Here is a 27,009-nt window from a genome sequence, read left to right on the forward strand (position 1 = left end):
AGTTGAGTTAGTTCCCATGGGATGGGAGCACGCAGTTGAGTTAGTTCACATCATAATCCTATCGTTTTGTGAAAAGGTTCACGACACCCCTGGACAATTCAACAGTAGATTCTTAAATAACAAAATGATTACACTTCCATGTAATATCGGACTGCTGTTCTGTGGAATGGATTCACTCTCAAAAAGACCCTCTTATAGGAGATATACACCGTTGTAACCGCCTACCACAACCCCTGGAACCCCCCCAAGGACTCCCCAGATACCACAATCACTGGAACCCCCCAAGAACTCCCTAGATACCACAACCCCTGGAACCCCCCAAGGACTCCCCAGATACCACAAGCACTGGAACCCCCCAAGGACTCCCCAGATACCAGTGATTTCAAGGTACTGACCATCCATTCAGAGATGATGCCACAGTGATTTCAAGGTACTGACCATCCATTCAGTGATTTCAAGGTACTGACCATCCACTCAGAGATGATGATGTCCACCTTCTCCACGGGTAGGGTGAGGTCTTCAATGCGTCCTTTGAGCAGAGTGATCTTGTCTTCCAGGTGGTTGGTTCTGTGAAATCAACACCAAACATGATGAGACCCATAGAGCACACTAGTCACTATGTCCAGTTGTTAAAAAGAACATTAACTAGAAAAAAAACTACAAAATAATGATTATATGTATTTATGTTCGTGTTTTTGTTTATTGTCATCTATATTTGTAAAACAAAAAACAACAAAAATAATAAAATAAATTAGAACTAGAAAAAGTGCCCTTCTGGGCACAGGTCTCCACCAGGAGGATAGGAGTGTGTGTGATGTTTGGCAAAATGTTTAGGAGTAATATAAGCGTGTTTTTCTTGTTTTTGCAACAATTTTCTTCATTTTGTTGAGGAAATGCAAAGCCAGATCACTCATAGCATCTCTGAGGATAGAATTCTGGATGAGCAGGACATTTTGTACAAAACGAGCCACTCCTGAAAAATTTGGAAGGCAATCTTAGCCAATCAGTGTAGAATCTGAGAAATCCAACAGACTCGTCTTGATCACATGACTACAGAGATCATGTGTACCGATTTGCGTGAGATTTGGATGAAATCTGTGCGACTAACATAAACAATGTGTTTTGCAATTTTGAAATCGGCCTCATGGTGGCGCTATAACCGGCAGATGTGGAGGGATGCAGGGAAAATGTTTTTCCATGGCCTCTAGGGAGTGTGCATACATATACGTTTTATACAGATCGATGCAGTTATAGGTAAAAACGGGAATTGCCCTGTTATAGCGCCACCGTGAGGTTGATTTGGAAAAAAAATAGTGGCATGTCGTTCTCGGCCTAGTGGAAATGTGCGTGTATAATTTCACGTAAATTGCACACTGTGATTTGTTGCATTTTGTTCGAAACGGACCAAACATGTGAGCTTTGGAATCCAATCTTAACCAATCAGGATGGGAGATGGGAAATGGTGCAGATCTGTGTTGATCAGGGAGTGTGTGCAAAGTTTGGCATGCATGGATCGGGCCAACGGTACCGGAGATTAGCTGGTAACGGACGGACAGAAGGACGGACGGACAGACAGACACATGCACGCACGCAAACACACACGGCAAAACATACTCTCTCCCCATGCCTTCGGCCTGGTGGAGACAACAATCACTCAGTCACTGGAACACACAGAGAACACCATGATACCTGTAAACCTGCCTGGTTCTATTGCCTTCTACAGACACACAGAGAACACACAGAGAACACCATGATACCTGTAAACCTGCCTGGTTCTATTGCCTTCTACAGACACACAGAGAACACACAGAGAACACCATGATACCTGTAAACCTGCCTGGTTCTATTGCCTTCTACAGACACACAGAGAACACACAGAGAACACCATGATACCTGTAAACCTGCCTGGTTCTATTGCCTTCTACAGACACACAGAGAACACACAGAGAACACCATGATACCTGTAAACCTGCCTGGTTCTATTGCCTTCTACAGACACACAGAGAACACCATGATACCTGTAAACCTGCCTGGTTCTATTGCCTTCTACAGACACACAGAGAACACACAGAGAACACCATGATACCTGTAAACCTGCCTGGTTCTATTGCCTTCTACAGACACACAGAGAACACACAGAGAACACCATGATACCTGTAAACCTTCCTGGTTCTATTGCCTTCTACAGACACACAGAGCACACACAGAGAACACCATGATACCTGTAAACCTGCCTGGTTCTATTGCCTTCTACAGACACACAGAGAACACACAGAGAACACCATGATACCTGTAAACCTGCCTGGTTCTATTGCCTTCTACAGACACACAGAGAACACACAGAGAACACCATGATACCTGTAAACCTGCCTGGTTCTATTGCCTTCTACAGTGAGTGCTGAGACACTTTGACAAGACAGTGACTGATCAAAATCACTGTGAAGGTTCCTTACCAGAGCCTTCTAATAATGAGGGTATTGTGTCAACCAACACTGGATTTGAAAGGCCAGGCAACGGCCAGACCGCATCGTGAAAAATCAATCTGCCGTCTTGCACATTAGAGCGGAAAAGAGAAGGAAACTGTGAACTGAATCCCTCTGGAGTCGAGTCGTGTCAAGCTCTGGACAGGTAAGCGAGCGTTGAAGAGCAGCCCCTGTTCGGAATGATCCTTCCTCTCTGACCAGGCCACTCTGGTTATCAATCTCTGTGAATATTCCATTATCATGACAGCTAATGTTACTGGGGACAGAACAATTACTCACAGCCTAGAGTGCATTTCTGTAGCAATGATCCTTATCTTGAACTGCCTCTCCTCTCCTCTGCTCGCGCTATCACCTCGTCCCAGAAACATTCTGAGGCGCCCCCCTTCTCCCCCCCTCCCCCCCTTCTCCCCCTCTCCCCCCCTCTCCCCCCCTCTCCCCCGCCCGCCTCTCACACCCAGGAAACACTGTAATCTCATTATTGGGGTAATTTAGAGGACAATGTCAGGAGGACTCCAGAGACAGTGTGAACATGTATGCGTGTGTGTGTGTGTGTGTGTGTGTGTGTGTGTGTGTGTGTGTGTGTGTATGTGTGTGTGTGTGTGTGTGTGTGTGTGAGAGAGAGAGTCAGAGAGACTGCTATTTCAGCAAATACAAGTGATTTTACATTCAATCCTCACGATTGCTCTCTTAATGAATTGCAGCATTTGCCGTTCAAGTAAATCAATTTGAAGGATGTCATTTAGACACGCACATTTTAATCAAAACTAATACATAACTTTGAAGTAAACAGGCCTTTTTTTTTCTTGCTGTTTTGCTCAAAAGCAAGTAGACTATTGGGCAATGAATCAATTAAATCCATTGGTACACATCACTTTGAAAAACTATTTAGCTCTTATCCGTGAAGGGAGGGAGGATACGTGGCGCCGTTTCATTTAACCCATTGAGACCTGGAACGCATCCATGTCACATTAGCGTTTAACCACATTAACCATTAACCTATTTTGGGGCAGGAACCCGTTTTGGTGTTTTAAACATTGTTATAATTTAGCTATTGAAAAATAGCAGATCTACAAGCTCATAGCGCGCCACCGAGTGGCGCGCTATGAACTTGTAGGTCTGCTATTTTTGAAAAATCGTTAAAATGTGCCTCAAATCTTTCCGAAAATTGTCATGATTTAGACGTCAGGCCTGAATGGGTTAAAACTTTGTCGGCAGCAGCGGAGATGAGAGATGGATGGGCCTGCATAGGCGCTTTAATTAGCTCCTTATATTAACATCATGAGGAAGTGACGGATGCAAACAGCCAGTCGCCCGGGTGGAATATGTGCACGCACACACACACAGGCAGGCAGGCAGGCACACACTCACACACTCACACGCGCTCACACACTCACACACTCACACGCACTCACACACTCACACACACTCACACACTCACACACACTCACACACACACAAACTTGAAGAGTTAAAATGGCAAGGCAAGTCAGCAGTCAGGATGACATACCCAAGGACGTGTGTGTGTGTGTGTGTGTGTGTGTGTGTGTGTGTGTGTGTGTGTGTGTGTGTGTGTGTGTGTGTGTGTGTGTGTGTGTGTGTGTGTGTGTGTGCATGCACATATTCCACCCGGGCGACTACATGTCGAAGTGTCCTTGGGCAAGACACTGAACCCCAAATTGCTCCCGATGTGCTGGTTGGTACCTTGCATGGCTTCCACCGCAATCGGTGTATGAATGTGTGTGTGAATGGGTGAATGTAATGCACAATCCATGTAAAGCGCCTTGGATAAAGGCGCTATATAAATGCACCATTTACCATTTGTGTGTGTGTGTGTGTGTGTGTGTGTGTGTGTGTGTGTGTGTGTGTGTGTGTGTGTGTGTGTGTGTGTGTGTGTGTGTGTGTGTGTGTGTGTGTGTGCATGCACATATTCCACCCGGGCGACTACATGTCGAAGTGTCCTTGGGCAAGACACTGAACCCCAAATTGCTCCCGATGTGCTGGTTGGTGCCTTGCACGGCTTCCACCGCAATCGGTGTATGAATGTGTGTGTGAATGGGTGAATGTAATGCACCATCTATGTAAAGCGCCTTGGATAAAGGCGCTATATAAATGCACCATTTACCATTTGTGTGTGTGTGTGTGAGTGTGTGCCTGCCTGCCTGCCTGTGTGAGTGTGTGTGTGTGTGTGTGTGTGTGTGTGTGTGTGTGTGTGTGTGTGTGTGTGTGTGTGTGTGTGTGTGTGTGTGTGTGTGTGTGTGTGTGTGTGTGTGCGTGAGAGCATCCAATGCCACACAGTGCTGTTCCATTGATGAATCTGTACTGCTGGAAAAACTAAAGACAATAGGCAACCGCACACACGCACGCACGCACGCACGCACGCACGCACACACGCACGCACGCACGCACGCACGCACGCACGCACGCACGACAGGGAATCAGTGGGCTGTAAAATTAAAACGTCCCTTCTATGGCAATCCTGTTGTTTTGCTTATACGAGACTCACTTACATAATGATTATTATAACAGTCATAACCGGCCATGAGTCAAAAAATGCATTTGGAAGCCAGGGGTGCAGAGAGCGGGGGGGTGGGGCTGTGGGGGTGGGGGGTAAATAGAGCGGGCTGTGGGGGTGGGGCCCGTGGGGGGTAAATAGCCTTTACTGTGGAGAGATGTCCACCTGGCTCTCTGCTATAAAAAACACATCCTCAGATCTTGGACTGCATAAAAAAGGCACCCGTGTGTGTCTGTGTCTGCGTGTGTGTGTGTGTGTGTGTGTGTGTGTGTGTGTGTGTGTGTGTGTGTGTGTGTGTGTGTGTGTGTGTGTGTGTGTGTGTGTGTGTGTGTGTGTGCGTGTGCGTGCGCGTATGCGTGCGTGCGTGCGAGGGGGGTTCTGTCTATTTGTACGTGTGACTGTGCCCTTGTTCTCTTGACTTCAGACCCCAGGGTCCTCACATTGATAGAATGATGAGGAAATAATGATTATGATAATAGTACCTCCCAAGGCCTAGGTTAAGAGTTATAGTTGAGGTTTTGGATCAGCATATATATCGCTGATGGTCGAGGTTTGAATCAATGTACTCAATGGAAGCTCTCTCTCTCTGTCGGTCTGTCTGTCTGACTGAGTGAAAGCCCATGACTTTAGTTACTATAGGGGGCGCCGTGGAGGACTCGGGGTGTAATTTAGGTGCATTACGGCCGTACCGACTGACAGCAGCTCTATTGGAGCCAACCAGGTGAGACAAATAAAAGGTGGCTGGAGGTCATGGAGACCTCTGCACAGTGCACACACACACACACATACATGGAGACCTCTGCACAGTGCGCACACACCCACACATACTGTACATGGAGACCTCTGCACAGTGCGCACACACCCACACATACTGTACATGGAGACCTCTGCACAGTGCGCACACACCCACACATACTGTACATGGAGACCTCTGCACAGTGCACACACACACACACACACAGAGAGAGAGGGAGAGAGAGAGGGACAGAGAAGGGGACGTAGCGGTTCACCGGTGAACTGGACGAGAGGGTTTTACAGTTGTTCACAGCGGCCACTGAGGCCAGATACATTATGGACACGGTCAATGACAGATACATTATGGACACGGAGGTCAATGACAGTTTTTACAGGCAAGAAAGAGCTCATATGCAGTACAATCAACAACACACGCCAGTCCTTATCCATGGGCCCAGGTGTCTGAGGGAGGTGGGTCCTTATCCATGGGCCCAGGTGTCTGAGGGAGGTGGGTGGGATCTTTATTATGTTTGTAGTACTCCGTGTGTACACGCATCTACTGAATGCCGTCACTGTGACTTAAAGGGATAGTTCAGATTGTTTTTTACTTAAGTTGTATGAAATACTTGCCATTAATATAGTGGTTGCGACTGTATTACTTGATTGCCCGAGTCCCGTGGTGGGACTTCTGCTCTGCTTTTGGTGAAATATTAAGTAGTTCCGGTCATTTTGTCGGGGGCACAGGGGGCCACGCATTAAAAGTAAATGAATCCACAAAACTAACGTAATTTGTATTGTTGACCTATTTCTAAAATATTAGTGCAACTTTCGTTCATTTTTGACCCCTCTATCACACAGAACTATGTTTTGTGTGTCCATATCACTACGCCCAAAAAATAGTTCCAAGGGATAGTGGTCAAAGTTGAACGAAAGTTGCGCTAATATTTTAGAAATAGGTCAACAATACAAATTATGTTAGTTTTGTGGATTAATTTACCACCCCCGTGGCTTAAGTTCCAAAAATCTGAACTATCCCTTTAAAAGTTTTCGTTTTTGCCTTTTCCATTAAAGTTTGGTTGAGAAGAGCGTGTTTAAATTGAGCTGCTCAATCTTTCTACATTGCATGGAAGTCTACTGTACTTATTCCAGTACAGTATCTTATTCCAGGCAAATACTGACTTAATGTCCCCTCATGGATCGCGTAGGTTTCACTATATATCCGACCAAATAAATGATGAAATCTAAATATCAATTTTCCATGAAATACGACTTACATGCAGACAGTATTCTGAAGCACGCTGGGATATCATTGACCTACAGAGTTTCATTTGTGTTTACATTTTGGGACAAAGGCTTGGCAAGGCGGGTGATTTGGATACTTTGCCTTTATGGCATGCAAAACAAGTCACTTCTTTCACTTTCTTTACACAAAAAAAACAGCATCTTGTTTGTCTCTCGGTGTGTGTCTCACCTTACAATGTCCATTGCCTGATAGATGATTTCTGATTGGTCAACTCCTATCACCCTCTTGGCACCTGCTCTGGCAGCAAACATGGATAAGATGCCAGTCCCACAGCCCACGTCTAGCACCACCTGCAGGTGGGGAGGGAGGAGGCATCTTTATGTCACATTGACTAAACAGGGAAGGAGCTATGATAGCCCGGCAGCCGACAGGATTCTTTTGTTTAAAGTGGGAAATTTGGTACATAGTCTTTTTTATTGGCCTAAAATATTGTCTATATACATACATTCATGAATCCACTAGCTGACCGGCTGTCACTATTGGGCAATTTATTTTATAGGGGTTTCTTGTGACCCTACCATTAACATCCTATGGCAGGCAAAAATGTCAAAAGTTCTAAACAGCCATAGCCACTTGCCCAAATGTGCTGACCACTGATCACATTTTGTGCTGATCTCATCACATTTGTCATGATGGCCGTTTTTAGCCCAAGGAGTGATTTTTGTGCAAAACAAAAATTGGAATGGATCATTCAGAATCATGAAAACCCCCTAGTTTGACACGTCTCATGCTACTTAAAGCATAAGGAAAGTGTTTGCCTGCCATAGGATGTTAATGGTAGGGTCACAAGAAACCCCTATAAAACAAATTGCCCAATACTTTCAGCCGGTCAGCAAGTGGATTCATGAATGTATGTATATAGACAATATTTTAGGCCAATAAAAGACTATATACCAAATTTACCACCCGTCCACCCTATCTGCCGGACTATGAGTAGAGAAGGAGGAATGGACGACATGGTGCATTCCATAGGGGGCGGTGGTGGCTCAGGGGTAGAGTTTCCGGATGGTAACCACAAGGTCGCCAGTTCGAACCCGGGCTCCCCCAGAGTTAGTGTCGAAGTGTCCTTGAGCAAGACACTGAACCCCTAATTGCTCCTGATGTGCTGGTTGGTACCTTGCATGGTTTCCGCTGCCATCAGTGTATGAATGTGTGTGTGAATGGGTGAATGTAATGCACAATCTATGTAAAGCGCCTTGGATAAAGGCGCTATATAAATGCACCATTTAACCATTTTCCATAGCAGGAGACCGAGTAAGATAATGAGATCAACAATGTCATCTCCAAGTTAAACAAACAAAAGCAGAACGACTGTGATAAACCAACACTGTCCACCTTCTCTTCTTAACTCCACTCTATCTTGCTATGTACTTGTCTTTAATCTCCCTCTCTCCACACACATACAGTAGCCTTATCCTGCCTTACATCCCCCCCCCCCCCTGTACCCGGTGTTATCTAAATAAACATTAGCCCGTCTCCAGTTCTGTCGACTCCTCTCCCATCCCCGACCTCTGACAGGAACGAAGTACATCCTCGCATTCTCGCGTGTCCAGACATGATTCTACCCGCTTCCCTCTGGCGGTACCTTCATCCATCCACCCTGGTCCTCACATGGATGGCACCAGACACTAGTGGCCTGTGCAGCATAATGGATGGTCTGTGGAATTGCGAACCCGCTCCCATTGACAGCGGTGCGGGGGGATGGAACTATGGAGACGCAGGGAGGTTATGGGGGTCCGGTGGTGGATAGCATGGGAGGCTTGTTATCAGCACCACGCAGTCTGTGTCAGAGAGACACCATGACGCATAATAAAGTCACACAGTGCTTTTACAGCCAAACACATACAGTACATGTGCCTTGTTAATGCCCCCCGTGCACGTGTTCACCACATGCACACACATCCGCAAACACTCTGCCATGCACGCACGCACGCACGCACGCACACATGCGCAAACAAACATACGTTGACGGACCTACTCACCTTGTCTTTGAACACTTCCGGGTTGCGGTACATAAAGTCTCGGTATGTCTCCGTTCGCACCTTGTCCTGTAAAAAGATAATCGCCAAAAATTACTATAAATTCTAGATTTTTTTATAGTATATGAGTAAATATATACTCAACACTGTATAGCAGCAAATAGAAACAATAACACAAAGATCTTTAAAACTACAGTATACAAGTAAGACGCGCGAACGTGGGAAGCGAACGCAGCTCGTAAATTGCAACAACAATTAGAATAAATTACGTTGTTTTTAAGGGTTTTTTTAAGTTCTCTTTTTTTATTATTATTATAATAATAAATAAAAAATTAAGTTCTTTTTTTAGTGTGTGTATGTGTGCGGTGCGGTGTGTGTGTTTTTTAAGTTTTTTGTTTTAAGTTCTTTTTTTAGTGTATGTATGTTTTTTTTAAGTTTTTTTTTTAAGTTAAGTTTTTTTAAAGTTAAGTTTTTTTTTTGTGTGTGTGTGTGTGTGTGTGTGGGGGGGGGGGTGTGTGTGTGTGTGTGTTTTGTGTGTGATACAGCTGCGCCCTCTGGTGGCGTGCGGGTGGTGTTACAGCGTGACACACACACACAGACACACAGACATGTTCTGCTAGGTCTCATAGTTAGTGCTCTGTGCGTTCGCAATAAGGTAAGGACAAAAGTGTACGGTATTAGTCACAGTACACTTGGGGCTTGAAGGTGCTGTGAACATGGGTCCTATTTCAAATGTAATAATAAATAAATCATAACTGAGAGCCAGTTTTACTGTGTACCAGAGGATGCAGGGCTATGCAGCCCTACTGCAGTGTTTGCTGTGTTAGTCTGTGTTGCAGAGCGTGTGTATTAGTATTAGTAACGGTCCAAAGGGTCCAGTCATAAACCCAATACCAGTTGGACAGCAGGTGACAGCTCCAAATTATGTCAATTTGGATGTTATGCCTGATTTATACTTGGATTTGCGTCGTGTCAGATCACGACACGTCGTGTCAGATCACAACGCGTCGTGTCAGATCACGACGCCACAGAGTGGCGCGCTATGAACTTGTAGATCTGCTATTTTTTGAAAAGTTGTGAAAATGTGGTGTAAATCTTTGAATATATATTTAATTTTTAACTAAAATATTTGCTTCTGGAAGGGATCCCTGGAACAACATATTTTGAGATGGGGGTCCGTGGCCCAATAGAGATAATTCTGGGGGTCCTTGACATGAAAAAGGTTGAGTCTTTCTTTTAATCGACATCAGTCCAAAATGTGTTAAAATAATTGGTTCGCTGATGGGGAGCCTGACTGAAAGAAATTGCATCACTGTCTTCTCTTATGTGGACTCTTAAGGCGTGGAATCCTTTCTTCAGAAGGTTTTATGACGTCTAACGTTTTCAAATCAACACTGTTCACCGGTCAATCAAATTTGTGCGCCCAACCCCGGGACCCCTTGTGAAAGCCCCAACCTATAAATGTACTTAAGAAATCAATCAGTGAACTCATTGAAAACAATGACGAATGGGGTCTTCTAGTCCAAATAGAAGTAGACTGTGGCAGAAAACAGACTGTTTGCTGCAGAAGTCGGACGGACGTAAAAAGGAGCTAGGAAAAGACGTGAGACGCACTATCCCGCACAGACACGCTCACACAAAGTACGTCAATGGTGAGGCACTTTATGGCATCCCATTAAGAGAGTTGACGATGTTCTACTGCAAAGCCCTCATCCCTTCCCCTCCCCTAGCCCTCCAGAGCGTCATGGACTTTACTGTCTGACGCATACGTTACGCGCATGACGCAAAGCCCAGTACTGTCTGACGCATACGCTATGCGCATGACGCAAAGCCCAGCGCCTACTTAGCACGAAGCGGTACGAGTAAAAGAAGAGGGGGATATGATGTGAAAAGCACTGCGGTAAGTACAGCAGAATATAGGAGGAGAGAGCTCAGCACCCCTTCTCCCACCTCCACCCTCCTCAATGTTCATCCTTCCCACTGTATATAGGAGAGAGCTCAGCACCCCTTCTTCCACCTCCACCCTCCCCAATGTTCAACCCCCCCCCCCCCCCCCCCCCATCCTCCTTCCACCTCCCCCCTCCCCAATGTTCAACCCCCCCCCCCCCCCCCCCCCCATCCTTCTTCCACCTCCACCCTCCCCAATGTTCCTCCTTCCCACTGTCCACGCTAACACCGTCCGACAGCATAAGAATAATATATAAAAATAAATAAATTCTGCTTTGTCAAACTGCTGCCGTACACTTGTGTGCTGCACGCACATAGCTCTTCCCGTAATGCAGATTTTGTCACTTTGGGGGGAGAATCAGAATCAGTTTTATTTGTCACATCACATTACAAGTAAGGTGGGTGAAATACTTTGTTATGCAGATGGAGACAACAATTAGAGCTACACGGCTCCAGCCATATTTCGGCGCTGCCCTCAGCTTTCTTGCATCAGAGTAGCAAGAAGAGAGGGGGGGGGGGGGGGGGCTTGTGCGCAACATCGATACATGCGCAGGGGCAATTGCTTTCAATTGATGCTGCATGGAGCCTATTCAGTCAGGATGTGTTGCGCTGCAGATGGGCAAATCCGCCTGCACTCGGTACACAACTTCGGTGGCTACATGGGTGGGTGGGGGGTTCACAGGCTCACGGTGAGAATAGCCTGCCCGGTAGCACTCTAGTAAATGCGTGCGTGCGTGCGTGCGTGCGTGCGTGCGTACGTGCCGAGTTTGAGTGATAGTAGCATGCGAGTGTGTGGCGGGCCCTGTGCAGACCGCAGAACACATCATCACCACCCGGGGCCTCTTCCAAGCGGGACACGACACATTTTGACCATGATATGATGTGAAAGAAGTACAAAAGGAGTGAGAGAGAGAGAGAGAAACCTTCAGCATCTCCTCGTGGATAGCGTAATGGCCGTAGGAGCTGAAGTAGGCCTCGTCCTCGTCCTCTCTGAGCTCTGCCACGGCGCCCAGGTTGCCAGGAGCAGCCCTGCTGGTGTCTGCGTTCAGCACCAAGCCCTGGGCCAGGAGCCTGGAAGAAAGCACAAAACAATCACACACACGTTTCACATTTCAAATCCCATTAGGACAGGATAGCAGAACACGAACACACACACACACACACACACACACACACACACACACACACACACACACACACACACACACACACACGCACACACGCACACACGCACGCACGCACGCACACACGCACACACGCACACACGCACACACACGCACACACACACACACACACACACACACACACACACACACGCACACAACCTTCATGCAGGGCGCAGTAGTAAATGGAGGGGATGGGAAGCGTTCATCTTTCTCACTCACTTTTCACCCCTCCTCCGTTCCCAGCTTGCTCTCTCTTTCAGTATTTTTCCTTTACAGCACCCCCTCCTCCCAGACAAACTCCCCCTCCTCACTTTTACCTCTATGCTGCAGTGGAATTTTCCCTCCCCTTGCCTCTCTTCTCTTCCACAAAAACTTCTCCCATCTTGCCGTCTGATACCCCTGCAATACTGGGCTCACTGGGTCCCCCTGCTGGCTCTAAGAGGACGGTACATGAAAGACTTAGTAATGGTAAAATGATGGCCTTACTACTCCAAGTCCTTTTAAATGCCTATTATATTCACCCGTTCACACACCGACAGCCGTGCAAATCATGCAAGGCACCAATCCCCTGATCTGGAGCACTTAGGGGTTGAGTGCATTGCTCAAGGACACTCCGTACCTCCTGAGCCACTTCTGGCCGAGCTCAGGTCAGGGCAACCACCACATTATGGCCTAGATTAAAAGATCTTAGAGTGTGTCGTTTCACCTGGGCCCTACCGATTATGATCGGTTTAAATTACTACTGCTTTCAGTGTAAAGATGTACTGTTGTGCATAGTGATAATGTATGAGTATAATGGAGGATGTGGAACGTGTTTCACAGAATACAGTAGTGCCTGTAGTGTCAGAATACAGTAGTGCCAGTAGTGTCAGTGACAGTAGTGCCAGTAGTGCCAGTAGTGTCAGGATCCCATCAGACTGTACTTGACATCTGCATGGTGCAGTGAGTCATACTTGCACTGCTGACACACAAAAAAACACCATCAGCATGTGATCATTTGGAGGGAAAAATGGGAATATCCGCACTCTCTTAACCCATTTTGACCTGCCGTCGAAATAAAAAAAAATGTCTGACAGTTTTCTGAAATACCTGTGTTTCTTTATCACTGGTGCTCAATATTTCATGTCAAGGACGCCGAAAATTATATGTATTTGGCCGCCGACCCCCATCTGAAAATATGTTGTTCCAGGAACCCCTCAGAAGCAAAGAGTTAAAAATGTTCGCTCTGAAAGAATATATATTCAAAGATTTGTGCCGCATTTTCACGATTTTTTCCGCGCTATGAGCTTGAGATCTGAGGGAGATCTGAGGGAACAAAGCTGTGAACCTAGTCTAGAAACTCGACTTACTTGAGTTTGTGCAGGTCGTCCATGGCTCTGACCAAGGCCTCCTCCGAGTGCTGGGCCCTCTCCTCAGCGGCCTGGGCCCGGTGCAGCAGAGCAGAGCAGCACTGGACCCCAGGCGAGGTAGCCATCTCTTCAGCACCACACAAGTCCTCAGGGTCTGAAACATCACATGGGGAGAGAGATGAAATGCAAATATATCATGCCAAGCTTGAAAGTCGATACGTATATGACTGTACAGTATGTCGATGGTCTCTATACATCTTGTGTAAGGCATGAGTTAAAATATGAGGCGTGGGTAGGGATGGGAATTATCGATTAATTGATACGTTTTGATAAGCTTATCGATCAATTAACCGGTTAGTTGATAAGCTGCGTTTTTGTTTTTAATCAGAGAATCTAAATTTCCCTCAAATATCTAACACAGAAATCTACATATAGTTGATTATTCAGAATGAATACAAAAGGCATATTATATTCCTTTAATCAAATATTTACTTGACCATTTGAGCTACAGGACCAGGCAATGGCATCTTCGTATGAATAAAATGAAACGTGCACTGGCTTGTCTGTCACATCACGTGCAAAAGCAGAGGTGTTTCTGTGGTTACCAAGGTGGGGGTGACTTCATTTAGCCGGCCCCCATTCCTCGGCACAGACAGCAATACATTCACAGAAAACCACCCAATGATAGAACCGCAGAATTTTCGGTTATTGTTAACACCTTGAGTGCTTTAAATGGTTTAATCCAGCGTTCCCCCCCCTGCTTAATACACTAAACCCGCTATTTGTTTAATGTCTTTAACAGTCTTACTGCATAACCCGCGTTCCCCGCTATTTAATCCAATATTCTACGCTGTCGAGATTGTTTTATTACCTTTAGAGCACATGGCGAAGTGTAAAATCAGTCATTACGACACCATCAAGGCCCGCCAAAATACATCTTAGTCGACTAAATCAACTGTAGATTTAGTCGACTAAAATCTTATCACATTTAGTCGACTAACACTAAAACTAAAATGTGATTAAAAGTTTTATTCCAAAGACTATGACTCAACTGAAATCTAAATTTGCTGTAACTATCCATTGAGCCAAAAGGCCAATGTTTTTACCAGTCTGCAGCAGGAGGTCATCCTGTATTAAAAGGCCTGATGGTGTTGTTTTTACCAGTCTGCAGCAGGAGGTCATCCTGTATTAAAAGGCCTGATGGTGTTGTTTTTACCAGTCTGCAGCAGGAGGTCATCCTGTATTAAAAGGCCTGAAGGTAATGTTTTTACCAGTCTGCAGCAGGTCATCCTGTATTAAAAGGCCTGATGGTGTTGTTTTTACCAGTCTGCAGCAGGAGGTCATCCTGTATTAAAAGGCCTGATGGTGTTGTTTTTACCAGTCTGCAGCAGGGGGTCATCCTGTATTAAAAGGCCTGATGGTGGTGTTTTTACCAGTCTGCAGCAGGAGGTCATCCTGTATTAAAAGGCCTGATGGTGTTTTTACCAGTCTGCAGCAGGAGGTCATCCTGTATTAAAAGGCCTGATGGTGTTTTTACCAGTCTGCAGCAGGAGGTCATCCTGTATTAAAAGGCCTGATGGTGTTGTTTTTACCAGTCTGCAGCAGGAGGTCATCCTGTATTAAAAGGCCTGATGGTGTTGTTTTTACCAGTCTGCAGCAGGTCATCCTGTATTAAAAGGCCTGATGGTGTTGTTTTTACCAGTCTGCAGCAGGAGGTCATCCTGTATTAAAAGGCCTGATGGTGTTGTTTTTACCAGTCTGCAGCAGGAGGTCATCCTGTATTAAAAGGCCTGATGGTGTTGTTTTTACCAGTCTGCAGCAGGAGGTCATCCTGTATTAAAAGGCCTGATGGTGTTGTTTTTACCAGTCTGCAGCAGGGGGTCATCCTGTATTAAAAGGCCTGATGGTATTGTTTTTACCAGTCTGCAGCAGGAGGTCATCCTGTATTAAAAGGCCTGATGGTATTGTTTTTACCAGTCTGCAGCAGGAGGTCATCCTGTATTAAAAGGCCTGATGGTGTTGTTTTTACCAGTCTGCAGCAGGGGGTCATCCTGTATTAAAAGGCCTGAAGGTAATGTTTTTACCAGTCTGCAGCAGGGGGACATCCTGTATTAAAAGGCCTGATGGTATTGTTTTTACCAGTCTGCAGCAGGAGGTCATCCTGTATTAAAAGGCCTGATGGTATTGTTTTTACCAGTCTGCAGCAGGAGGTCATCCTGTATTAAAAGGCCTGATGGTATTGTTTTTACCAGTCTGCAGCAGGAGGACATCCTGTATTAAAAGGCCTGATGGTATTGTTTTTACCAGTCTGCAGCAGGAGGTCATCCTGTATTAAAAGGCCTGATGGTGTTGTTTTTACCAGTCTGCAGCAGGTCATCCTGTATTAAAAGGCCTGATGGTGTTGTTTTTACCAGTCTGCAGCAGGAGGTCATCCTGTATTAAAAGGCCTGATGGTGTTGTTTTTACCAGTCTGCAGCAGGAGGTCATCCTGTATTAAAAGGCCTGATGGTGTTGTTTTTACCAGTCTGCAGCAGGAGGTCATCCTGTATTAAAAGGCCTGATGGTGTTGTTTTTACCAGTCTGCAGCAGGGGGTCATCCTGTATTAAAAGGCCTGATGGTATTGTTTTTACCAGTCTGCAGCAGGAGGTCATCCTGTATTAAAAGGCCTGATGGTATTGTTTTTACCAGTCTGCAGCAGGAGGTCATCCTGTATTAAAAGGCCTGATGGTGTTGTTTTTACCAGTCTGCAGCAGGGGGTCATCCTGTATTAAAAGGCCTGAAGGTAATGTTTTTACCAGTCTGCAGCAGGGGGACATCCTGTATTAAAAGGCCTGATGGTATTGTTTTTACCAGTCTGCAGCAGGAGGTCATCCTGTATTAAAAGGCCTGATGGTATTGTTTTTACCAGTCTGCAGCAGGAGGTCATCCTGTATTAAAAGGCCTGATGGTATTGTTTTTACCAGTCTGCAGCAGGAGGACATCCTGTATTAAAAGGCCTGATGGTATTGTTTTTACCAGTCTGCAGCAGGAGGTCATCCTGTATTAAAAGGCCTGATGGTAATGTTTTTACCAGTCTGCAGCAGGAGGTCATCCTGTATTAAAAGGCCTGATGGTGTTGTTTTTACCAGTCTGCAGCAGGAGGTCATCCTGTATTAAAAGGCCTGATGGTATTGTTTTTACCAGTCTGCAGCAGGTCATCCTGTATTAAAAGGCCTGATGGTATTGTTTTTACCAGTCTGCAGCAGGAGGTCATCCTGTATTAAAAGGCCTGATGGTGTTGTTTTTACCAGTCTGCAGCAGGTCATCCTGTATTAAAAGGCCTGATGGTGTTGTTTTTACCAGTCTGCAGCAGGAGGTCATCCTGTATTAAAAGGCCTGATGGTATTGTTTTTACCAGTCTGCAGCAGGGGGACATCCTGTATTAAAAGGCCTGATGGTATTGTTTTTACCAGTCTGCAGCAGGAGGTCATCCTGTATTAAAAGGCCTGATGGTGTTGTTTTTACCAGTCTGCAGCAGGGGGACATCCTGTATTAAAAGGCCTGATGGTATTGTTTTTACCAGTCTGCAGCAGGAGGTCATCCTGTATTAAAAGGCCTGATGGTGTTGTTTTTACCAGTCTGCAGCAGGAGGTCATCCTGTATTAAAAGGCCTGATGGTGTTGTTTTTACCAGTCTGCAGCAGGAGGTCATCCTGTATTAAAAGGCCTGATGGTATTGTTTTTACCAGTCTGCAGCAGGAGGTCATCCTGTATTAAAAGGCCTGATGGTATTGTTTTTACCAGTCTGCAGCAGGAGGTCATCCTGTATTAAAAGGCCTGATGGTATTGTTTTTACCAGTCTGCAGCAGGAGGTCATCCTGTATTAAAAGGCCTGATGGTAATGTTTTTACCAGTCTGCAGCAGGGGGTCATCCTGTAGAACCGGCTTCAGAAAATCATCACTCTCCCAGGGGAGGGCGTCCTCGGACAGCCCTGCCAGGCTCGCCCCGCTGCATTTCTGCAAACAGTGAAATTAAGCAAAGATTAATCATATCACTTAGACTCACTTATTTGCAACAGGACTTCATTTACATCAGCATTTGGTAAAAGTCACAATGCGAGTAAACTCTTGATTGTTGCTTCTTAAATACGAGAAATAATACTTAATAGAAATGCCTAGTTTGCGGGGGAGCAGGTGTTTTCAGTCTACACAGGATCAAAACTGTCATATATCTTGAGACTACCTGTTCATGTTTTCACTAATCATCACTGTAACAGATCCATGATGCAATGATCCATGTGTTATGTCTACGTTATGTCCATGTTATGTGAAATGTTGTTTTGTTGCAGTTTTTTCTTTTTTCTTTTTTGTTTATCTATGAATTGTATTGTTTTGTCTTGTCTTGTTTTTGTCTGGTTGAACTGTCTGTAAAAAAGTGTCTTTATGTATGAAGTGTATTTTGTGAATCGCGGACCCCCTTGAAAACGAGATGGTTCATCTCAAGGGATTGTTCCTAATAAAGACATTTCAGACATATGAATAAAAGGTTCCAATTGCAAACACAACGTGCAGGATCAATTCTTTGTTTAAAAAATATGACTTTTTCTTTTTTTTTAAGATATTTTTTTGGCCTTTTCTGCCTTTATTGATAGGTTGAAAGTAATCTGACAGGAACATGGGGAGAGAGATGGGGGGGAAGACATGCGGCAAAGGCCGTCGGGATCGGGAGTCGAACCCGTGGCACGCCGTCAGGCATGCCCAGACAGTTGAGGTAACCGTCAGGGCCCAAATATGACATTTTTAATTTACTTACTGTGCTCCGTATGAAGTTGATCATCTTTATGTACCCATAATCGTCTAGATCTATCAAGGAAAGGTAAAAGAAAACTTTAAATGCTGTTCTTGGAAAGATGAATGATAGACCTATAGGCACAGTGAGATGAATGATAGACCTATAGGCACAGTGAGCTGGAACATCATTACTACTAGATGAATGATAGACCTATAGGCACAGTGAGCTGGAACATCATTACTACTAGATGAATGATAGACCTATAGGCACAGTGAGCTGGAACATCATTACTACTAGATGAATGATAGACCTATAGGCACAGTGAGCTGGAACATCATTACTACTAGATGAATGATAGACCTATAGGCACAGTGAGCTGGAACATCATTACTACTAGATGAATGATAGACCTATAGGCACAGTGAGCTGGAACATCATTACTACTAGATGAATGATAGACCTATAGGCACAGTGAGCTGGAACATCATTACCACTAGATGAATGATAGACCTATAGGCACAGTGAGCTGGAACATCATTACCACTAGATGAATGATAGACCTATAGGCACAGTGAGCTGGAACATCATTACTACTAGATGAATGATAGACCTATAGGCACAGTGAGCTGGAACATCAGATGAATGATAGACCTATAGGCACAGTGAGCTGGAACATCATTATGAATGATAGACCTATAGGCACAGTGAGCTGGAACATCATTATGAATGATAGACCTATAGGCACAGTGAGCTGGAACATCATTACTACTAGATGAATGATAGACCTATAGGCACAGTGAGCTGGAACATCATTACTACTAGATGAATGATAGACCTATAGGCACAGTGAGCTGGAACATCATTACTACTAGATGAATGATAGACCTATAGGCACAGTGAGCTGGAACATCATTACTACTGAATGATAGACCTATAGGCACAGTGAGCTGGAACATCATTACTACTGAATGATAGACCTATAGGCACAGTGAGCTGGAACATCATTACTACTAGATGAATGATAGACCTATAGGCACAGTGAGCTGGAACATCATTACCACTTACTGTGTTTTCTTATCATTTCCACAAGGTTGACATTGTGCTCCGCTGAACAGTGTTGTAGTGTTTCTGGTACTACTGAGTTGAAGAGCCTGAATAAAAATGTTGTACTTTAGCAATAATCAATCAAATGGCCCGGGACAAAGTCAAACAGGTTGAACAAAATAACTATTTATTGATTCAATCAAATGGCCCGGGACAAAGTCAAACAAGTTGAACAAAATAACTATTTATTGATTCAAACAAATGGCCCGGGACAAAGTCAAACAGGTTGAACAAAATAACTATTTATTGATTCAATCAAATGGCCCGGGACAAAGTCAAACAGGTTGAACAAAATAACTATTTATTCAATCAAATGGCCCGGGACAAAATCAAAAGGTTGACTAAAAGAACTATAATTAATCTGGGACAAAGTCAAACAGGTTGAACAAAATGACTAATTCATTTCACTATGCAATGCTGAAATATCCTAACAATGAAGATGTGCCACACATCAAGTGGGAAACGCAAAGATGGAGTGGACAGATTATATTTAAACACTTTAATGTGTGCAGGATCCTTTTCTGATTTCACACCGTATGTTGTTTGAACATGAGCCATTCAAGCCATTCAAGAGTCACCTCCAACATAAGCACTAATTGTACTTAATGATTACGTTTTATAATATATTTTCGTAGTAAATATCTAATCAGTTTAAGTTTGTATTGTCTGGCAGATATGTCTCTTTCAAGGATTGATGGGAGAGCCTACAACCAAACTGGAAGAAAAAATAATTTCCTGCAATTTTGTACCGACCCAAGAAACAGAACATGAATTACCTTACATTCATTCACAGAATAAGATGTTACTCTGTTCTATCCAGGTAAACGTGTTGTCACTTATAGTGTATGAGCGCAAAGTGTTTTATTGGTTTTATTCTTATTTTACTCATAAAGTTGTCCTTTTCTTATGTCCCCCCACCCCCCACCCGCCACACATGTAAAGTGTCCTTGGGTATCAAGAAAAGCGCTATATAAGTTAATAATAATTAATTATGATTACACCTTTTTAGCATCATGTGGAGGCAATTAGTTGACAATAGGCCAGTGTAAGGATGAAAATGGTAAATGGTGCATTTATATAGCGCCTTTATCCAAGGCGCTTTACATAGATTGTGCATTACATTCACCCATGCATACACCGATTGCGGCGGAAGCCATGCAAGGTACCAACCAGCACATCGGGAGCAATTTGGGGTTCAGTGTCTTGCCCAAGGACACTTCGACATTTAGCCGGGATTCGAACCGCTGACCCATGGATCATTGGACGACCTGCTCTACCTGCTCTAGCCACAGCCGCCCCCTTGAAGTGACTCGGACCCATTGAACGCAAGGTTCCTGTATATTATTTATACAGACAGCGGTGGCAGCATGTCATGTCAACTCCATGTTAGGTTCCAAAACGTCCCACAGACCTGTCGCAGAACAGGCAGGTGACCGGCAGCCTGTCTTCACTGCTCTCATCCACCGACTGCCACTGCTCTTCATCATCACTGTCCGACAGCTCTGGCATGTCGTCAGCATCAGGACCTGTCATTCAAAACAAGCAGATTAACCCATTTAGACCTGACGTCGAAATAAAGTCTTCTGAAAGAATCTATATTCAAAGATTTGTGCCGCATTTTCACGATTTTTCAAAAATAGCAGACCTACAAGCTTACAACCTTACAAGCTCGTAGCGTGCCACTCGGTGGCGCGCTATGAGCTTGTAGATCTGCTATTTTTCAATATCTAAAGTATAACATAACGCTTAGTTAAAACAGCAAAAGGGGTTCCCGCCCAGAATGGGTTAATGATGGCGAGGAATAGGATGCTCAAGAAGACGATAGAACGTATTCTTGCTATTTCTAAACAACGCGGAGGAGCCTGGCGATAATAAACACTTAAGACTTACCGGCAGGTGTTCCAGTTTGTCTTCAGACCCTGTTAACTTCAGACCGCGTCAACTGTCGCCGTAGAGGTGACAGATGGTCAGATGCTGTTCACAGCGACAGAATGCGTAGCTGTCCGCGTCAATGCCCTTTATTTTTATCACAATGTCAATTGTCAAAACATACCGATGTGACTGATTTTTATCTGGATGAAGAATTGTTTAGACAGTCACGGGAAGAAGGGGTTGTCTTCCTGTCTCATTCTCAACAACACAACGTGTCTAAGGTCCACACAACACAATGTGAGAGTCTAAGGTCCACACAACGCAATGTGAGAGTCTAAGGTCCACACAACGCAATGTGAGAGTCGTCTGCACGACAATTCTTTATCCAGATAAAAATCTGTCACATCGGTATGTTTTGACATTGTGATTAAATAAAGGGCATTGACGCGGACAGCTGCATTCTGTCGCTGTGAACAACATCTGTCGTCTCGGGGTCATCCCTATATGTTCCCCAGGTTCTATGTTCCCCAAGTTCTATGTTCCCCAGGTTCTATGCTCCCCAGGTTCTATGTTCCCCAGGTTCTATGTTCCCCAGGTTCTATGTTCCCCAGGTTCTATGTTCCCCACTTACCTTAGGGTTTAGGGTTAGCGTTAGGTTTCTGGTTTAAGGAGTCAAGGACAAAACAAGAATGTTTGTTTTTGCCATCTTTGTTGAAGAGTCTGAGCAATTATGTTTTAGTTTATTTTATGCCAGTGTTAATTTTTAGTTGGCTAAGACTAGATAGTTTAAATAGCCTAGGCAGGCAGGCCTAAAGTTCAATGGATTGTTAAATCAGAATTTGCTACTGAAAGTAACACTAAGACTAAGTTGCTAAAATACTTTTAGTCTTACTAGAATTACTAAAATTACTAGGTTAGGTTTCTGGTTTAGGTTTAGTGGGGAAAAGAACCATTTTTGCATGGTGGGGATGGGGAACATAGAACCTGGGGAACATAGAACCTGGGGAACATAGAACCTGGGGAACATAGGTACGCTCCCGTGACAGTTGACACGGTCTGAAGTTAACAGATTGATTGATGTAATTCTGCAAACTGTTAATAAATTCTTCAATCAATCAATCAATGATTGATTGAAATATTTATTAACAGTTTGCAGAATTACAGTACATTTCAAGCACAAACTCAATACAAAGGCTGTTAACTGTGAGTGGACGACCCAATTAAGCATTACACTTGTTTACAAGAGGGTCCACCATGTTCAATTCATCAAAACATTTAGAGACGTACAAATAGACACTTCTGACTTCTATATAGACAAAGAACAGAACAGAAATTCATCATAATGGAGGTAAAAAGGGAAAAGAAACATATACAGTGAGGGAAAGGGGGGGGGGGGGGCGGTGGGGGGGATTCAGATTTTACGGGGGATTCGCATGTCTTAATGACTGTTGGTAGGGCGTTCCACATTTTGGTGGCATAGGAGCGAAAATAATTTAGTCCCTTGTTTGTGCCGAATCTGGGTTGTACTAGCCTCGGTCCCAGGCTCACTTATCTGCGAAAAGAGGGGTTGTACATGGTTCGTTGCACTCCCTCTGGTGTTGTGGGTGTGGACTTCGTTAACATTAAGGAAGTATCTAGACAGGTACATGGGTATCTTGGTGGAGGGTGAAGGGTCTGAAGACAAACTGGAACACGGGTTCGGGTAAGTAATTTACAGGAGGAGAGGAGAGGATGCTCTGCTCCCAGCTAGCAGCAGCATCACAACTAACTTTAATGGCTACACCTCACAGTTCACAACAACACATGGTCAGCGTAACAAGACGTGCACAAAGGAATGCGATGCATTTGGAATTCATCATTTTGTTTGCTTTACATTGATATTCAATCATAATAACACTCACGTGCGTCTGTGTATTCCGCCATGATGATGTTCAATGTGGAGTTTGTGGACATGCTGCTTCCGGGTGACGTTTCGGTTACGTCGGGCGGGGGGGCGGGGGGGGTTAGCTCATTAGGTGTGCTTCTACTTTTTCACCACTTGATGTCAGCAAATCTACATTTGTATGGGATGAATGAATATCATACCAGTGATGCCATAATATTGAAAATAATGTTGAAGGCTTGCATAATGTTTTGATGGGCTGACAAACAAAAAAACCACACAATTTTATATTTGAGTTTTCCTTCTTCACAACTGCAGCACCTTTTTATCCAGAGAACAGTTCTCTGCAAAGTAGTTGGTTTTTAATACTTCTCTTCATCTCATCCTTCTCCAATGTAGGTGAGAACCATAGGTTAGATTAACGGGGTAAAATGAGCCAGCACTGGGTACTTAAAGTACCGTACTATCCCATTCATCTAGAAAACTATAAAACGGTGTTGTCATCATAATCTAGTAGTAAACTATACATCCATCATACTGTACTGTGAAGTTGGTAAGCACCTTTTTCCCCTCACTGTATATGTTTCTTTTCCCTTTTTACCTCCATTATGATGAATTCCTGTACTGTTCTTTGTCTATATAGAAGTGTCTATTTGTACGTCTCTAAATGTTTTGATGAATTGAACATGGTGGACCCTGTTGTAAACAAGTGTAATGCTTAATTGGGTCGTCCACTCACAGTTAACAGCCTTTGTATTGAGTTTGTGCTTGAAATGTACTGTAATTCTGCAAACTGTTAATACAATTATCAATCAATCAAACGTATGGTACAGTAGAAAACATTATTTCACACACAAAAATAATAATTGCCGGTCAAAATAAGTACGATTTCTACACGTGAGGTAGAATGACAAATTAGGCATAGGTCTAAAAATGTATTGTTGATTTGCCAATGGATACAAAAAAACATATAGCCTATGTGGATAATTGAGTAAAGAAATAGCCAATTTTGTCTAATATGGAAATATTATCCAATTATCCTAATATCAATCACAATTCATACTTTTTATTATTTCTTTGCTACTAAAATTAATGAGTCATAATGACCTTTCATTTGGATGATTATCATTTAGATTTATTATCAATTTTAGAGATGATTTCAATATTGTAGGCCTATTAACAATTGAAAATATTTAAAGGTTCTGAATAACAAACTGATTTAATTGGTTACATATTGTTTAAATAAGCGTTAAGAAAATAAATAAGACTATTTGCAAAAGGGAAACATGTGTTATTCAATTGTAATTTTTTTTATAATACATAGCCTACATTATTATTTAGCCTACATAGCCTATCATGTGGGTTATGCTTACTCATCATTTCAATTGATAGAATACATTGGAATAAGGGTAGATGTTTAGATCTCATTGTCTCCACCAGGCCGAAGGCATGGGGAGAGACTAGAGAGTATGTTTTGCACTCCGTCAGTCCATCCGTCCGTGTGTCCGTCCGTCTGTGAACAGCTATTCTCCGGCACCGTTAACCCGGTTTATGCCAAATTTTGCACACACACTCCTGGATGCCAACGATGAACCTCTGCCCCAAAATTTCCAGAACGGACTGTTATAGCGCCACCAGGAGGCCGACTTTTGAAAAAGAAAACATTTTTTGATATTACTCCTCCAGATTCTGTCCAAAAATCCCGCAAATCGTTACACACTATCTCTATAGTCATGTGTTCAAGATGGATCTGTTCGATATTTCATATTCCATTCTAATTGGCTAACTTGGCTTTCAAAGGATTGGCCCTTTTGAAACAAAAAGCCTCAAATCATGAACACAGCGGGCAATTTACGTGAAATCTTTCACAGACTTTGCTACTAAGCTGAGGAATATATCCCACCCTTTTCACATTGGCCTGTTATAGCGCCACCAACAGGTGGATTTTTGCAAAAACATTTTTGGAACAAAAAAACCTAATTGCCTCAAATCATCCAATTGCCATCAATGGTGTAAGAACAAATGGCACCCTTTTCACATTGGCCTATTATAGCGCCAATGTGTCCCGAGGGGCACTTTTTCTACTTTTGCATTGTTTCCACTCCAGCACAACTAAGCTTGAAAAGGGATACATTTTACCCCGTTCTCCCCCTACCCCTCATCCCTCATTCCACATGTCCTAACAGTTCCAAACAGTTCCAAAGTTCCACGTCTGCAACCCATGCAATGCTCAGACCTAAGAACAAAGCTGTTAGCTACCATACAAGAAGGTAAGGAGACAGAGCTCAGTTCTTCCACTCCAATGTGAGAACAAGTGATGCCTTGACTCTGCACATCATGACTGACCATGTCTCTATAAACAGTCTCTATGATGACCATGAAACAGTCTCTATGATGACCATGTCTATATAAACAGTCTCTATGATGACCATGAAACAGTCTCTATGATGACCATGTCTATATAAACAGTCTCTATGATGACCATGTCTATATAAACAGTCTCTATGACTGACCATGTCTATATAAACAGTCTCTATGATGACCATGTCTATATAAACAGTCTCTATGATGACCATGTCTATATAAACAGTCTCTATGACTGACCATGTCTATATAAACAGTCTCTATGATGACCATGTCTATATAAACAGTCTCTATGATGACCATGTCTCTATAAACAGTCTCTATGACTGACCATGTCTATATAAACAGTCTCTATGATGACCATGTCTATATAAACAGTCTCTATGATGACCATGTCTATATAAACAGTCTCTATGACTAACCGTGTCTATATAAACAGTATCTATGATGACCATGAAACAGTCTCTATGACTGACCATGTCTATATAAACAGTCTCTATGATGACCATGAAACAGTCTCTATGACTGACCATGTCTATATAAACAGTCTCTATGATGACCATGTCTATATAAACAGTCTCTATGATGACCATGTCTATATAAGCAGTCTCTATGATGACCATGTCTATATAAACAGTCTCTATGATGACCATGTCTATATAAACAGTCTCTATGATGACCATGAAACAGTCTCTATGATGACCATGAAACAGTCTCTATGACTGACCATGTCTATATAAACAGTCTCTGATGACCATGTCTATATAACAGTCTCTATGATGACCATGTCTCTATAAACAGTCTCTATGATGACCATGTCTCTATAAACAGTCTCTATGACTGACCATGTCTCTATAAACAGTCTCTATGACTGACCATGTCTCTATAAACAGTCTCTATGATGACCATGTCTCTATAAACAGTCTCTATGACTGACCATGTCTCTATAAACAGTCTCTATGACTGACCATGTCTCTATAAACAGTCTCTATGACTGACCATGTCTCTATAAACAGTCTCTATGACTGACCATGTCTCTATAAACAGTCTCTATGACTGACCATGTCTATATAAACAGTCTCTATGATGACCATGTCTATATAAACAGTCTATATGACTGACCATGTCTATATAAACAGTCTCTATATGACCATGTCTATATAAACAGTCTCTATATGACCATGTCTATATAAACAGTCTCTATGATGACCATGTCTATATAAACAGTCTCTATGATGACCATGTCTATATAAACAGTCTCTATGATGACCATGTCTATATAAACAGTCTCTATGATGACCATGTCTATATAAACAGTCTCTATGATGACCATGTCTATATAAACAGTCTCTATGATGACCATGTCTATATAAACAGTCTCTATGATGACCATGTATATATAAACAGTCTCTATGATGACCATGTCTATATAAACAGTCTCTATATGTCCATGTCTAATATCAGTTAGTAAAAAATGGCAAATAAGTTTAGGGATAAGGGATAAGGGTGGCGCAAGATGGAGCCCTATGACTAAAACTACAA

The 27,009-nt window shown here is 43.5% G+C and overlaps 1 protein-coding gene across 1 annotated transcript in view; it reads right to left on the bottom strand.

Moving 5' to 3' along the window:
* Positions 1-23,191, bottom strand: part of prmt3 (protein arginine methyltransferase 3) — a 119,085-nt gene extending 95,894 nt beyond the window's left edge. Inside the window, exons 1-10 of the mRNA XM_079496420.1 lie at positions 23,123-23,191; positions 20,761-20,875; positions 19,311-19,396; positions 18,267-18,316; positions 17,365-17,470; positions 13,475-13,628; positions 11,883-12,030; positions 9,016-9,081; positions 7,202-7,323; positions 468-567 (exon numbers count right to left, since the gene is read on the bottom strand). Coding sequence (XP_079352546.1) covers positions 468-567; positions 7,202-7,323; positions 9,016-9,081; positions 11,883-12,030; positions 13,475-13,628; positions 17,365-17,470; positions 18,267-18,316; positions 19,311-19,396; positions 20,761-20,875; positions 23,123-23,174 — 999 coding nt within the window. The 5' untranslated portion in view covers positions 23,175-23,191. The remainder of the gene's footprint in view (positions 1-467; positions 568-7,201; positions 7,324-9,015; positions 9,082-11,882; positions 12,031-13,474; positions 13,629-17,364; positions 17,471-18,266; positions 18,317-19,310; positions 19,397-20,760; positions 20,876-23,122) is intronic.
* Between the last annotated feature and the right edge of the window lie 3,818 nt (positions 23,192-27,009).

This window comes from Electrona antarctica (genome assembly GCF_951216825.1).
Source record: "Electrona antarctica genome assembly, chromosome: 3".
Lineage (NCBI taxonomy): Eukaryota > Metazoa > Chordata > Actinopteri > Myctophiformes > Myctophidae > Electrona > Electrona antarctica.